The sequence below is a fragment of the Cimex lectularius genome, unplaced genomic scaffold (genome assembly GCF_000648675.2).
Source record: "Cimex lectularius strain Harlan isolate CLEC.00 unplaced genomic scaffold, Clec_2.1 scaffold69, whole genome shotgun sequence".
Classification (NCBI taxonomy): Eukaryota; Metazoa; Arthropoda; class Insecta; order Hemiptera; family Cimicidae; genus Cimex; species Cimex lectularius.
Genome location: NW_019392630.1, coordinates 539,978 through 556,448, shown reverse-complemented (window position 1 = coordinate 556,448; position 16,471 = coordinate 539,978). Strand labels below are relative to the sequence as shown.

At 33.5% G+C, this 16,471-nt stretch overlaps 1 protein-coding gene across 6 annotated transcripts in view; it reads left to right on the top strand.

Annotated features, from left to right (window-relative positions):
• The window catches only part of LOC106670390 (dual 3',5'-cyclic-AMP and -GMP phosphodiesterase 11), an 82,677-nt gene that overhangs the window by 57,941 nt on the left and 8,265 nt on the right, over positions 1-16,471 (top strand). For 3 of the 6 annotated variants that reach the window (XM_014400682.2, XM_014400684.2, XM_014400680.1), the window contains 2 exons: positions 5,768-5,912; positions 14,809-15,169. In XM_014400682.2, the coding sequence (XP_014256168.1) occupies positions 5,768-5,912; positions 14,809-15,169 (506 nt within the window). Of the gene's footprint in view, positions 1-5,764; positions 5,913-14,808; positions 15,170-16,471 lie in introns of all 6 variants that reach the window. The other 3 variants (XM_014400681.2, XM_014400683.2, XM_014400679.1) reach the window with 1 other exon arrangement.

Sequence of the window (16,471 nt, the reverse complement as noted above, 5' to 3'; positions counted from 1 at the left end):
AAATATTTCCATCTTCTATTCGAATGCAGTGGAAAATCCTTGAACCCGCCTTGACCCCCCGTCGTTTTTTCCGTCTTCGTAGCCAGGCCTTTTAGACTTTTTACATTCTTGTACTAAAGGAAATCCTTAAATTTGATTTGAATAACCCAGTGATAAAATATGAAGTACAGTTCGTATCTTCACACACGGTTTTTTTTTCATTGTCCTTTAAATAGGCGATAAGAGTTCAGTCCTCTTGTACATCGACCACTCGACATATTCTGTAATTTAAAAATTGAAAAGACCAAAGGAAAATTAAAAACTTAACAAAACCACCAAGTAGATAGATAATGATAGTGTAAGGTATATAATAGATAATGAACGGTAAGGAATACAATAACATATCCTTTAATAATATAATGAAAAAATAAGAAAAGAAAGTTGTACTAGCATCGTACGAGGTACAATTTTTTGAGTACCCTTGTATATTTTCTTTCTTAAAGAAAATGACTAGAAATTGTAAAAAATATTACTCCTTATCATAAAGCCAGTCGTGTGCTACTTAAGAAATTGAAAATACATTATTTTTTAATGTCGATAGATTAGTTTCTATACATTACACTCGATAGATACTGTTTGGCAAATAATGATAAATATATACAATAGCGTTAATGCTAACGGACATGACACCTGTGAGGTGGTTTCAACCCAGTGGCTGTACTCCAAAATTTGGTTTGTTTTTGAAACTAAATTCATGTACACAGCAAGGTCAGCATGAAGTCTACTTTTCGCCCTTCTATGTTGTCAGCGATAACGACTAGACAAAATCAGTGATGATGGTTCGGGTGCTCAGTTATGTGTTGATTCAATGTGTGCTTTTTTCACCATTTCTACGACTTAGGGCATATTTAGATATCGGTGAATTACAAAATTTCGAATATACCAAGGCGCATTCGTGAAAATCCGCACTCGATTTTGGTGGACCTGGAGTGTTTTTAATTGAGAATCACTTGCAGACCCCTGGAAAGGTGAGCCATGGGTCGTAGTGATAGGTATACCAACCTTTTATTGAAGAGTGAAAGTAAAGAACTCTTGTCAAGAACAGGCTTTATAAGAGAGGTCTGTTTTAAATTAAAAAGGCCGTATAGTTTTGCTTTCTTGGGTGTCAGTTTGATAAAAAAAAGCGTGATTTTGTTATATTTCCGATTTTAAAGTCTTATTCAGCGAATAGTCTTTCTGCGAACCCCCTCGATCCCACTATAGTATCAGCATTTCGTTATCAGCGATTGTAAACATAATTGTATTGAAACACGCCCAATTTCTTTTCACGACTTGAAAAGTTGGGTCCGTTAGTCTCCAATATAACAAAAAATAATAACGTTTTATAAATTGCTAATCATGTTGGTATGTAAAATTGGAAACAATTTTGCCCCCTAGTTAATAAATAATTTTATTATGATATTTAATTTATTGATCGATTTACAAATAAGGAGTTCAATTTGTATTTGAAATTATAGTTTTATTAAAATTGTGGAATATCCTCCTTTTTCCTAAAGGGATTGCTGTTTTATTTCCGTTTCCTGCTTGTTAATCTTTATCGCTTCGATCGGAAATCAATGTTAACGCATAAAAAAATAAAGCAAATAAAAAATAAACTTTTAGAACGATTTCTTTTGCCAGGTGTAGTACAAAGTAAATGCATCTATCAATTAAAATTGGCACCGCAAGGCCTACAGTTTCGTCGGCGACGCGGGTGGTATTGCTGCACTTCCCACTTCGCCCACCACTCCCCTCAGGGCAGGATTTGTTTTTAAATTTTTTTTAATAAATATTTAAAATAATGAAAAAGTACAGTGTTAAACCATAACAATAGTCCCCTTTGCCGATTTTTGAGAAAAGAAACCCTGCATTGTTAAGACCGAATTGAATCATCATCATCTCTGTTCATTTTGTAGATAGAGACCTCTCATAGGGCATATTAACGATAAAAAGATCTTTGAAAAAAACTGACGACCAAAATTTCCTCGATTTTCGTTGGCTTTTAATCTGAAGGGAAACAGTTTTTAAATTATAAACCATAGCCCCAAACAGATTCAGCTGCTGAAAGAATATAATTATAATTTTCCTTAAGAATGCCCTTCTCTTACTGAAGTCAGGATCAACTATTTTGGAATCAGTACTCTTTCAAGGAATGAAATTATTTCTTATCTGACAGGTTAGTCCTAGACTCGGCCAGTTATTAATTGGACAATTCGATTTTGGTGGTCAATTGATAGTACTTTCTAACTAATTTATGGTTTATTTCTTGTATCTTTTCAATGTTTTAATGCTCCTTGAAATTCAGATAATAGTCCTCTCTCATTTTTTAAATTTTGGTTAAATTAATATAAACCATCTGTGTCTATCTGCAATAATCTGTGTCACTTCATATATTTTGGTGAATGCATTATTCAATTTGGCCAGTTTAAAAAATTTATTTTGTTAATTTTCTTATTTAATCATTCATATTTTTACTGTAGACTCTCCTGCATGTAATACTTTATGTTTTAAAGTATTTTCTTTCCGTTTTTTAAAAGAAAAGTACACAATAATAATAATAAAAAGTATTAATACTGCTGTTGCTTCTCTTGACTCTTTGTAAACTTTTTTTTTTTGTATGTTTATAGTAAAGAAAACCTTTTATTAAATTTATACATTATATGTAAACTAAAGTAAAAACAATACTAGACAAATAAAGGTCTATCGAGATTAAAACAAATATTACATTTTTGTTAGAAAACAAAAGTTATTGACCCTATACCAAAGCTCCAACAGCCACAACCACAGTCCAGCCGAAACCTCAGTTATTTCACTATCTAGACAAGAACGGCAGACTTTCTCAAATTGATCCTTAAAATATTGATTTTCTCCATTTTAAGTTGCACTAACCAAATTTTTCAGTAAAAATATTAATTAAACCTTATAAATATTTGCAGTATTTATTATTAATTTCTAAATAATAATAGTATATTATTTGTTTAAACCAGTGAACTGGGTGCGAAGTCAATCCCTTATGCTTGGAGTATCATTCAATAATTAAATTAAACCTCTTTTCCAATTTAGATTAAATACACTCAACACCAAACAACCTAACACTCGAATTTTGTTATTTATTTCAAACTACACCGAGAGGGAAAAACCTCTTGTTTTAGTACATACTTGCAATCATTATAATTTTTATTTCTCGTGGTTTACTTAAATTAATTCGGTTTACTTAATTAAAGAAAAAATAAGATTTAGCTAAATAAAAAAATTAAGTACAAAATTAAACTGAGTAAAACAATTTTACTAAATATGTCGCTGTGGAAATCATGAAGAAAATATTCATTCAGTACGAGTACTTCCTACTCTTGCGTTGATCACCGCTTGCATTCTACATGGCATCGATTTTATGAGGTTTTGAATGTAGTGCTGTGAGCTGTTTTTAGCTGTTTTCACTCCTTCAACAGCGCCATTGAATTCCTGCAAATTCTATGGCATCTCTGGGCAACTTTTTACCCTCTTTGACAAATCCCAAACCTGCTCCATAGGGTTTAAGTCGTGACTTCATGCTGGCCTCTCCAAACATTGAATTAAAGCCCGTTCCAAGCAGTTAACAACGATCTGTGTGGGGCCTTGCATTGACATGCATAAACATAAAACCGTCGCCAGTTAGTGGCATATAAGAAACAACTTGTCATAACACATCTTCAGTGTATCGCACAGCTGTTAGGGAACCCCCGTTGAAGATCAAGTTTGTGCGTTCATAGAATTGCCAGCCCAAACCATAACTCTTGACTTCTTCCATCTTCAACAATGCTATGGTTCTCGCCAAATCTATATCCTTAAAACCATCACTCAAACCAATTTGAAACTTAAAAATGGTACAACTTAAAACGAATCAAACGACCTAACGTTAGGAAGAAGCTTTTTAGAAAACCAACAAAGAAAGGATTGGCCATTCAAAGATTTATGTACACAATTCAATTGTACACAGTGGGAGATTTTGTCTGTTATTTTATTTACCTGTAATCCTTTAAAACGGACCAAATATTGTTGTAAGATAGTCATTGGAGGATTGAATAAGAGATAATTAAAAATATTAAAGGTGGCCACTTTTTTCCCTCTCTGTGTATGTATTTTTATAATTTTATTAATTACAACATACATATTTTAATATAAACCAAATTAATCGAGGTCACAAGTTGCTGGCCAATTCATTGTGGCAATCCCTAAATTCTCCAAGTAATGGGTGACAACATGCGGTCGAGACTTATCATGCATTAACACGGAAGTTGTTCCAATAAATGAAATGAATGGGACCACTTCCGGAAGAACTTCCTCAATGTACCTTAGCATAGTGAAAGATCCATTACATATAATATGCCTGGATTTCACTCCATACATAACTAGCTTCTTTGAAGCAAAGCGTTCTCCATACACAGTCCCGATCATCCAGAAACCAAACCGAAGTCGTCTGAAAGAACAGCCCCCCATTGTTCAAGAATCTTTGCGAGACGCTAATTTGCGAATAGTCGCTTTTCTACTCCATGCCTCTCCAGAAGTAGAGAACCTGATGCAGGACTTCAAGAGACTAGGCTATCACCACAAAGCACAATGAATGATTACCTAAGTTTTAGTATTCACCCTTACGTTACGGACCCTTGGAGTTGACTGTGACTTGTGGACTACCGACTACGTATCAAGAAAGACGTTAAAATTCATTCGTTTTCATGACGGTATGATAAGAGCAATAAAACGAACATCTCGCGGTAGACCACCACCTTCTCTTCGATTGAGGCTTCAGGTGTCCCTAAACCGCTGTAGACCATCGTGGATGGTAGAGCGAGACATACGTAGTACTTGGCCTATCGTTACGTCCGTCGTTGGCTGCGTTATCTTCTTAATTTAAAACTATGATTTTAAGTGATTTTTTTCTCAAATTCATTGCTTCAAAGAAAACAATTGAAGAAACCAGTTAATTCACTGGAAAGGTTGACATTGAACTGATTTTCTTTATTTTTAATCTAAAGAGTGTAAAACAATTAGTAACAAACATCGATTTAGTACAACAGTAAAGTTAACAAGTTGTTAATGTTGTATTTACGTTTTATTTTTCACGTTTACAAGGAAAATCAATAAATACAAGTTGTCTTAGGGTGTATTTTTGAATTTTTGGAATCTGAATTCCCCTTTTCTTTTCTACACTTCTCTTTTTTTAACAGTTATGAAACCATTTTTAGTTGTGCATTAAGGATTATGTTAATTGAAATAGACGAAGTCTCTAATTAAGGACAGTAGGTCATGCATGCAATGAAGTAAACAATCAAAATGCCAACCTTTTTAATTTTAAGAGTTACAAAACCAAGTGCCGACACGACTAAAAAATTTACTGTCAAAATATTAATTTTTTAAATTAAATAATCTAGTCCTTTAAATTAAAAATGATTAAACAAGAACATTATTACAGCTTTAATTAACTAGCACAAGCAACAATCCTCTGGACAATTTCGGATAGAAATTTACCGTTATTACTTCCAGATTTCCCAATTTTATATAAACCTAGCCAATTGAACTGTTATTAACTTATAAGGATACATACATACCATATGCACGATTTAATTATTCTTTCACCATTTCAGATCGTTTGTTTTTTTATTAATATCTATGTCACAAAAAGTAAAGCTTTAAAATAAATAAATGCCAAACAATCGATTCGACTGTTGTATAACATTTTTGTTAAAACATGTCTTGTTTTATGTTGTAGCAGGGTCCAGGGGGGTGGACATGACTGCAGAGACTTGGCATCTCTCTCCGCCAAGGGGCGAGTCAAAGAGGATCTACGATCATGAACATGCCGCCATGGAAGCCTGGCTTGACGACCACACCGATTTCGTGCACGACTACTTTATCAGGTGGGAAGTAGTATAATAAAAAAAATATATATTTGTGGAGAGGTGTGACAGGTTCATGATGTGTGCTTTTATCAACAATACATCTGTTCCTTACTTAACACTAGAAATAAATAAAAAAAGCCATATGGTCCAATTACAAGTGTCAATCAATATTTATATCTTTGATATTTCTCGTAAGTTAGTATCAATCAAAAGCCCACGCGGAAAAATTGCCCACTTACTGTCTTCAGAAAACGGCCGAAGGACTAGGAAAGCCGATAGTCGCTATATCAGACTGTCGTGTGACTGTATTTAAAAGATACATGAAATTCTTTGAACAATTTTTAAAACCAGGGACTCGTTTGTGAAGTATTTCGTTCACAAAATAATTAAAAATACGTATTATATTATATGAATTTTCGCAATATGGGCAACAAATTCATAAATATACTAAGACTACTATATGAGAGTACACAAACGGCTATAAGAGTACTCCGATACGCCAAACGCGGTCAAACAAGGCTGTCTTCTGCCCCCGGTCTTGTTCTCTCTCTACTTGAACGATTTGTTGCTATTGGTGAGGGGTCAGAGTGTAAAGGTGCGACTATTATGCACGGATGATATTGTCCTTATTGCTGATGATGCGCGCTCCCTGCAGCTAGTTATTAACTCCCTTACTGATTATTGTAATGAATAGGGTCTAGAGGTAAATATGGACAAATAAAAAATTATGGTTTGTAAAAGAAGGGGAGGTAGACCCGCCAAAAATGAGAAGTAGTTGAATTTCAATATTCAATTCAATATTTGGGTGTTCTTTAACCCTCTGTTAGATTTTTGATACCTATTTAAAAGAACCATTGCCTTTGAGCAAATTCAGTAGAAAACAGTGTTTGGCAGAATATAATGTCTAACCCTAAAGTGTTATAAATACAGCGTTTTATAATGTATTACTATTACGCAACAACGTATTTTTTGTATTATATTATTATTATGTAATAATGTATTAACGCAGCTCGAGTTTAGGGTTACAAGTAGTTTGAGGATGTGGAAAAATTACAAAGTTTTTTAGGTTTCAGAGAAACTAGATTTCCTTATAACAGTCCAAATGTATCTAGTAAATTTAGAATTGGGTGAAAGCAGTGTTTGTGAACACTTCAACTCTACGTTTAAAATATTTTATTTATTAAAATAGGGTAGTTCAGTGTGTTAGCTGCGAAAAACGACAGGTTTTGTTTTGAAGATTGACAGTAAGTGTGTTAATTAGATTAATGTGTAGAGATTAGTGACCGTTAATCGATAGTTATTCAGATATCGTGAGATGCGGTCGGGAGTGATGTAGGGTTCAGAAAAACATTTTCTTTATCGTGCCAACGTTTCGATCTTTTATTGAGATCATCTTCAGGGCNATGACTCAATAAAAGATCGAAACGTTGGCACGATAAAGAAAATGTTTTTCTGAAACCTACATCACTCCCGACCGCATCTCACGATATCTGAATAATTAGATTAATTTTTGATTGTTTGAAGGGAGTTAAAGGTATTAAGATAAATAAGTACATTTCGTGGTGTTAAGAGCGAAGATTATATTACTCTGGGTTAGAATAAGGACAATTAAAGGTTTTAAGAGGAAAACATATCACTATTTGTTTAAATAAGTGCATTTCAGGGTGTTAAGAGAAAAAAAAACTTGAGTTTTTGTTTAAATAGGTACATTTAAGGGTGTTAAGAGAAAAAAATCAGTTTTTTTAAATTAATTAAAGGCAGTTAAGGGTGTTGTAGAAAAAGTATTAGTTTTTGTTTAAATTAGTATATTTCAGGGTGTTACGAGAAAAACATGGTTTTTTTGTTTAAATAGGTACATTTAAGGGTGTTAAGAGAAAAAAAATCAGTTTTTTTAAATTAAAGGCAGTTAAGGGTGTTGGGAAAAAAAACATCAGTTTTTGTTTAAATAAGTACATTTCAGGGTTTGAAGAGAAAAAAAATATCTTTTTTTTTATTAGAGGCGTTAAGGGTGCTAACAACCAAGATTATATTATTCTTGTTTGAATAAGGGTACAAGGTGTTTGTTAGATTAGTTTTTGGTTGTTGAAAAGACTGTTAGAGATTTTAAAAAACAAAAAGGATGTATACTTAGAAAGAATTAAAAGACTGTTCCACCTTCGATAAGAACTGATTGTAACCTGCTTTATTGTATTCGTATAAAAAAATTACATTTTACACGTACATTAATTACACAAATATATTTTAAAAGTTTTTAAAATGCCTGCAAATATGCAAACCTTATGTAGTAGTTATTGGGTTGTCCGGAAAATAATGCAGGATTTTAAGTTTTCATTAAAAAAAATCTATATAAAATATTCTGTTTACGTTTACAGGATTACTCANGTATGGGAAATTATTTTGATTAAAGAACATTGCTTTAAAGTAACTAGTTTCTTTTTTTTTGTTTAATACCAAAATCCTGCATTATTTTCCGGACAACCCAATAAAACAATAATTTAAAAAAAAATCTTGGTTGGCTGAAATGAAAAATATTGTAACAAGTTTAATATCGATATAAACACAAGCATTCAAGATTTAAATACTGTTCAGGTGCAAGTATTATTATTAATTAATTCATGGTATTATTCAATCTGATAAAGTAAATGCAGAGTTAAAGGCAAGAAGTGGAATTTATCATGCTATTTACTCTAAATTAAAATAAGCTTAAAATAATAAATTATAATAATTTAATTAGCAAAATTAAGCTTCAAGGTCCTCAGTGATGTAAAATTAATCATAAAATTAATTAAGGTTTTTAGTTGAAATAAAAAAGTCAGTGTCACGAACGGAATTCGAACCCACCACCTTCAGCTAAATACGCCGCTGCTCTACCACTTAAGCTATCGTGACTTCGATCCACTCGGACACCATCCTCCCATCTCAACCCTCTTTTCGAATTTTCTCTCCTTATTGCCTAAATAAAAACCTTAATTAATTGAAAGATATTAGTTGGTCAAGCGGACCACGAAAACTAGGGAATTAATCATAAAGTCACGTTGCGAATTACTGCACTTGAATGCAGCAATAATTTTTTTTTAATTATACACCGCCCTTAACCATCCCTAACCACCCCAAATATAATGCAAGCATAATTCAAATATAATTTTTGTACGAATACAATTCAATAAAGTAGGCAATGCTCTACCAGTTCTTATCGAAGGTGGAACAGTCTTTTTTCGATAAGTATACATCCTTTTTGTTTTTATTTAGCGTAATAATAATTAAGTCGGTACAGATGCAATTTTCGTTCTTAAAACCTCTGACTATGTTTAATCAAAAACTAATCTAATAAACACACTTGTTTCCTTATTTAAACGAAGACTGATGCTTTTCCACAGCACCTTTTTTAACTGCCTTCAATTTAACAAAAACTGATATATTTTTTCCCATCACACCCTGAAATGTACTTATTTATACAAAATTAATTTTAAAAAACATTTTTTTATTCTTAACACCCTTAAATGAACCTATTTAAAGAAAAACAGATGGGTTGTTCTTACAATCTTTAACTCTCTTTATTCAAACAAAGAATATAATCTTTACTCTTAACATACTGAAATGTACCCATTTAAACAAAAACTGATGTTTTTTCTCTAAATATCGTGAAATGTATTTATTTATACTAAAAAAACTGATATATTTTTTCCCTTAACATACATAAATGTTCCTATTTAAACAAAGACTGATGGCTTTTCCTCTTAAAACTTTTTTAATTGTCCATTCAAACATAGATTAATATAATCTTTGCTCCTAACACCCTGAAATGTACTTAATTATGCAAAATCTGATGCGGTTTTTTTCCTCTTAACACCCTTAACTGCAATTAAACAACCAAATATTTAAAACAAAATCGTTCTTGCTCTTAACCTCCTTGAACTACCATTATTTAAATAAAAATTGATATTATTTTTGCTGTTTATACCATGACCTGAACTTTAGGATTAGGGTTGTGGTCAGAAAGAAGACAAGCCAACTTCCCCAAAAAATCAGAACATTAGATTTTAAAGTACAAAATATAAACAATTATTTATGTATTTGTTTATATAAAAAACAGGCTCATCGTGTGATATATATATAAGTACCTGTTAAGTGTAGTTGTTTTGTTATTTATATTTTATAGTTAAGTTTCCTATTTATATTGTTAAAAACTAGTCCTGTTTTTAAGATGGAGTTTTTTTTTATTATTTGAAAAACCTGTTTAATAATTTAACATTTTGACTTAGTACCTATAGGTTGTCAAGCATCTGTGGTATACCTATGTTTATGTTTGAAAATTTATGCAAGATTGTTCTCTGTAGACTCTGTAGAAGGCGAAATATATCGTCGAAAGCTCGGCGTTGGTGCCAAGACCACAACCCTAATCTTAAGTAACTATTAGAAAGGCTTCTCAATTGCATAGAAGATCCTACTGAACTTTTTTATATAAAAATGTGAAATCTTAAGTGTTCTTCTCTTGTCTAATAACATAATCGATAATCCTAATTTCATTTGTATTTCTTTAAAATCTTCAATACTATGTAACTTTTTGGTTTCTTTCAGCTCGGCTTATATTTCCATTTTCCTTGCTAAGCGTTAAAAAATAGGATCAATTCGATTCAGAGTTGGCCTTCATCTTTTAGCATTTGCACCATTTGAACAAATGTAAGTTTTTATCTTGTGCAGAAGCGATTCATCAAAAGGTTATCTCATCAAGGAGGATGCGGGCGAACAGTAGGAGTGATCCCCTATGTTTCATTGCTCAATGACTGATGAGGGACAAAACAAGGGGATTATCTGGCCGGCAGATTCGCCTAATTTAACGGATGGATTCACCGATTTTTGTGTACGTGTTCGATGGAGTAGAAAATTGCGAAATACCTCATTTGTCGTGTCAATCCGTTAGGCCATGCCTTATTATTGTCCCAAACCGATCGTTACGCATATTTGTGTCGTTGAAGGTTTCGTGTTTCATGCTGCGCGGATTAAGTGTCTGATCCTTAAGGTTGAGCTAGCAGTCGATTTATATGTTATATGAAGGACTGTCTTGTGTGGAAAAATTTTTTCACATCGATTTATACGAAAGTAATGCTTTTACTGTGAACTGCCAAATTGCTTTGCGTGTTGTCTTATGATCGTCTGGGGTTTGTTTCGAAATATTGATACCACACCTTAGTGCCATGAAAATACCATGTCGATCTCCTTTTAACAGGCAAAGAGGATTTACTTTTTATTGTTTCACAGGCTTAGGCCCTCAGTGATGAATATGATGATAATGAATAAATAAGTATCATATAAGAAAGGATATCAGGAAATATTGAAAAAAGTCTACCCGACTTAATTTGAATTTAATTCCAGAATAAATCAATAAGTTAGCCGTCTTTATTGAGGAAGTGGCAACGCGCCCTTGAGCCAATCTGCTGGGGTATCGGTCTTCATGAAAGAACCGCCGGGTAAATTGCAATTTAAGCATACGATCAATATTCTGGGAAGAGGCCGTGACAAATTCGTATGTAAATGCCGGTGCAATTTTCCTCAATGAAAGACTTCCCCGTATCCATTTCTGTGATGGAGTTTATTTCGTTTATTTACTTTTGATTCTCTATAGCACGTTCCGTCCGTCGTGGTACGTTACAAAAGACGTGATAACCCTTTTCCTCATTTCATCTCGACTCATCTGCCCTGCAAATGTTCAATTTCAATTATTTAACCAATTGGATGTTTTCTCTCGACACTGAGAACGGAAATCGGCTTAAAACAAAAGCTACATTTTATTATTTATTTTACTACAAAGTTTTGACGAGACAAAGACAAATGCTAAATGGGATTTGGACAAATTTCCCAGTTTCCATTATTTTCCAAATACACTTCGAATAAGATAATTTTTAAACTGTCTGTTCAAAAATTGTGAATTTATCGATATATTTTAATTTTGGCATGGATCATCTTAAGATAGAAACGATGATTTAATCTTTGTTTATTTCCCATCCAAAACATTGTTGCCGGCGTTCTAAATATAATCCCAAGTGAAAATCACGAAATGGTTGCAGAAAAGGAGAACCAGTTGATGCTAATTTATATCATGGGCGATGAGTGCACAGCTTTTAATAATAGACCGGTAAGTGAGCGTAGTGGGTAAAAATAAACAAAATTGGAAAGTGATCAAATTTTAAAATAAAATCGATTGTAAATGTTGATATGTTATTATTCAACAAAGTAGCATGACAATTAGCGTTGATTGATTTTTTTTTCTTTCGAAATCTGTGCATTCAGTGTCACGTTTTTATAAGAAGGGACAAGAAAATTTGACATTTTATGTATTTTTCGTTGTATGGACTACCGTTTGTTCAAATTGTTTTTATTCAAAATGTGGTATTGATTATGTCAATTAATTTTTTTTTTGTGTAAAGTCTTGGTTGAGATGAAAAAGTAAGTGTCACGAGCTGGATTTGCACCCAGCGGAAGATCGTCGTTTCGAATCCGCTCGTGACACTAACTTTTTCATCAAGCCTTACATGAAAAGAATAATTAATTGAAATAATTAATATGGTCAATTAGACCACTAAACATAAATGGATTTAGTATTGAGCTTGAAAGCAAAAAACGAAAATAATTTGTAATTTTACTTATTTTCAACTTGGTCTTCCAATAATCTCCATATGAAACGGAATTATAAAAATTAGGGGTGAAAGCAATAAACTTATAGTGTGGTCATTTCCGATCACGTGTTTCACGATAGCCATTGGTTTATGTTGCTATATTAATGTTACCCCGACTTAGCAAGTAAATAACACAAAAATATCTAAATTTTCTTAATTTCTTTTCTTCTTATTTACTATTTGAAATTATTATATTGACTTTGATTTCTATGGGATTCAGAACTAGAGGACAAAATAATATGATATTTCTTCCTGTTGTCTGCAGGGAAAAACCTATTGTTCGATACTTACCCACTTATATTGGTTTGCCTATCCTCGCTCATCTTTGTTAATTCACCCAAATGAAGATGGCGAAACGTCGAAATGTGTCTGAACTAACAACAATCAGCGAGGGTAGGCAGACCAAGATGATCGGTAAGTATCAAGCAATAATCAACTTGTAGTTCAGACGCGTTTCAGCATTTCGCCATCTACAGAAATCACCCATCACTGAAGATCGCGAATGGCCGAAACGCGTCTGAACTATCAAAAATAAAATAGGCAGACCAAGATGATAAAGGTACAATAAAACAATAGGTCTCCCCTGCAAATCACAGGAGAAAAGCTCACTAATAAACTGTAGTTTGATTGTTTCCGAACGTCTGGACTGGCTATCTGTGCTGTTTTGAACAGTCAGTGGAAGAAGAACATAGAAAAGAGGTCCCGAAAAAACGCAACCATCAAAACAGGGAAGACAAGCTGGCCAAAATAATCTACAATTACCAAACATACATACCATGTACATGGTTTGTTCATTCCTAAGAAAGCGATTTTTTTAAATCTAGAATGTACAACAATATTTTTTTTTTTACTTGCCCTTCCCCCTATGAAAATTGAGATGCCGTGCACATTCTGTCTGTACTGTGTAGAGCAATATACTTATTTAAACTGATTGACACTGTTCACTTTCGTTTCACTCGTAGAAGTTTCCCACTGATGATGGGGCACTAAACACGTTTGAGTTAAACATAAACCAGCGAGAATAGACGGACCAAGTAAAGACAGTTGAACATGTGTTCTTCGATTATCATACCAACAAGCACCGCCAACTTTATAATATTTCAAGATAATATTACCAGTGATAATATTATCTATGTACATCGACAAACGCCTGGCGTGGAATCCTCACACACGACTGAAACGTCAGTAGGTGACACGATATAGAGCACGTGTTCTTGGCACTGATCTACCTCTCAAAAATAAAAGGTTGCTTTACAACACCATAGTTAAGCCGGTGTGGACTTACGGACTGGAAGTTTGTGGGGGTTCAGCCAAAACATTACAACACCCGCCGCCGCATTCAAACTGCCCAGTCCTTAATGATACGAACAATACCAGATGCTCCATTTTATGTATCGAACCCAACTACACATACAGACTTACATATCGCTTTCGTTCAAGATGAAATCCGTCCCCGGTACTGCAAACTTCACAAAAACCTCCCAACTACCGTAAATCAGCACGGAACCTCGCATCCGGACCAATCCCCTCAAACCTTCCCCGCGGACTGAAAAGTCAATGGCCGCGAGATCTCCTAGGAAGTGATGGTGATGATAGTAAAACTGATAATGACACAGTATCAATTAAACAGACAATATTCAAGTATCATTTTTATATTCAATATTCAAGTACTATTTTATTACTATTAAAATAACTACTATTTTATTACTATTTACTAAGTAGTAATTGAATTCAGTATTCAGGTACTATTTTTGGTATTTTCTCCATTCTTGTTTTTAATTTTATATATATTACCTTGCTCATTGTTTCTTGCTACCTACTTGAAGGTAGTTGCAATGTACTACAAATACAAAAAAGAGAATATTAAGTACAATTTTTAAACCCGAAATAGAAGCTACCTTACAGCTTCGCTTAGCGCCGATGACTCATTAAAAAACAGGAATCAGAGGTAAACAAATATTCCGAATGAAAAATGAACGTAAGGGTAAAATAAGATCCCTGAGTCGTGATGAGAATATACGCATTCAGCTAAAATTCTAATCAAGTATAGTAAGCAAACAACGCACATTTGGAGAATTGTTAGGCATTTTATTGAAATACCAATCCTACGTTTTCCGGTCTGGGATAATCCATCACCCTCTCCACCCGGGCGAGTTAAATGAAAACAAACTCGAACGGAAATGTTTGATGATGAATTAAATTGTTTGAACAATTTTGTGAATAGGTGATGTGATTTTCAGGAAAGCGACTAGGCAGATGGTCGATTCGTGGCTTGTGTCGCACGCTTCGCCTTCGGGAGGGAGCGCGAGCGGCGCCTGTTGCACGGATTCGGGATGCCCCGCCTCCAGGGCGTCATCGGGGGCGGCGACGCCCGTCAGGAAAGTCTCGGCCCACGAATTCGAGAGGGGCGGCCTCCTGAGGCCGATGGTGACGACCGTCGACGGGACGCCGACCTTCCTCTCCGTCTCGCCGCCGCCCCCGCCTCACTCGCCACTCCTGGGAGCCGCCTCCCAGACCGACGGCCTCCAGCAGCCTCAGGCCGTGCGGATGTCAAGGAGCGACCTCAGGAACCTAGATGAAAAGGAGCTCATCTTTGAACTTGTAAGCATTCCACAGCCATATATCTATTTCTTAAATTAACATTTTTTTTAATGCTTCTGCTTTTGTTTTTCTTACTAATTTATCACATTCATATCTGATAAATTAATATATCATTTTAGGATTAACAGGGCATATTTGATTAGTAATCTATAAATATCATTCTAATTTTCATTATATTTGAAACTATAGGTTTCAATATTGTGTACATACGTTCCTATTGGTATCCTTTTAAATTATTAATTAAAATTTCTAATTCCTGATTAAGGGGGATATATGCCTTGAAAGCTTGACGAAGGAACTGAGTGTTTTCTAATTGGCCTTGTACATACCTGTTGATGTTTTAATATAAAATTACATGAAATCTTTTACATGGAAATTATGCTTGTTATATTTTGTGTTAAAATATTTTTTAATTGCTTTGTTACATTCACAATTGTTGGAATTCTTCCTTAAGAAGTGTAGACATGACAAAAACTGAAAAAACCCTGAAAGTGCATTAAATAAAATATTTCATGCGGAAATGTGGGCATATTGTGTCTTGTTATGAACCATTAATTTATTTAATTGCTTCGATTCTGAGTTTTTGATATATTTCCATCTTGAAAACGTTGAAAACTTGAAAACAAATAGTTTCAATATTGCGAATACATGTTCATATTTGTTAACCTTTTAAATTATTAATTAAAATTTCTAATTCCTGATTAAGGGGGATATATGCCTTGAAAGCTTGACAAAGGAACTGAGTGTTTTCTAATTGGCCTTGTACATGCCTTATGTTTTAATATAAAATTACATAAAATCTTTCACTGAGAAATTAGACCTGTTATATTTTGTTATAAAGTAATTTGTTACATTTACAGTTCTTGGGATTCTTACTTAAGAAATGTAGCAAATAACAAAAACTAACAACCATAAAATTGCAATTGTTTCGATTCTGGGTTTTTGGTATTATTCCATCTTGAAAACATAGGTTTAAATATTATGAATGTATGTTCATATTTGTTAACCGTTTAAATTAATTAATATTTGTAATTCAAGATTAAGGGGGGGATATATGCCTTGAAAGCTTGACGAAGGAACTGAGTGTTTCATAATTGGCCTTGTACATACCTTATGATGTTTTAATATAAAATTACATAAAATCTTTCACTCAGAAATTAGACCTGTTATATTTTGTGATGAAATATTTTTTTTATTGCTTTGTTACATTTGCAGTTCTTGGGATTCTAGCTTAAGAAGTGTAGCAAATAACAAAAACTGAAATACCATAAAATTACATTAAATAAAATCTTTCATGCAGAA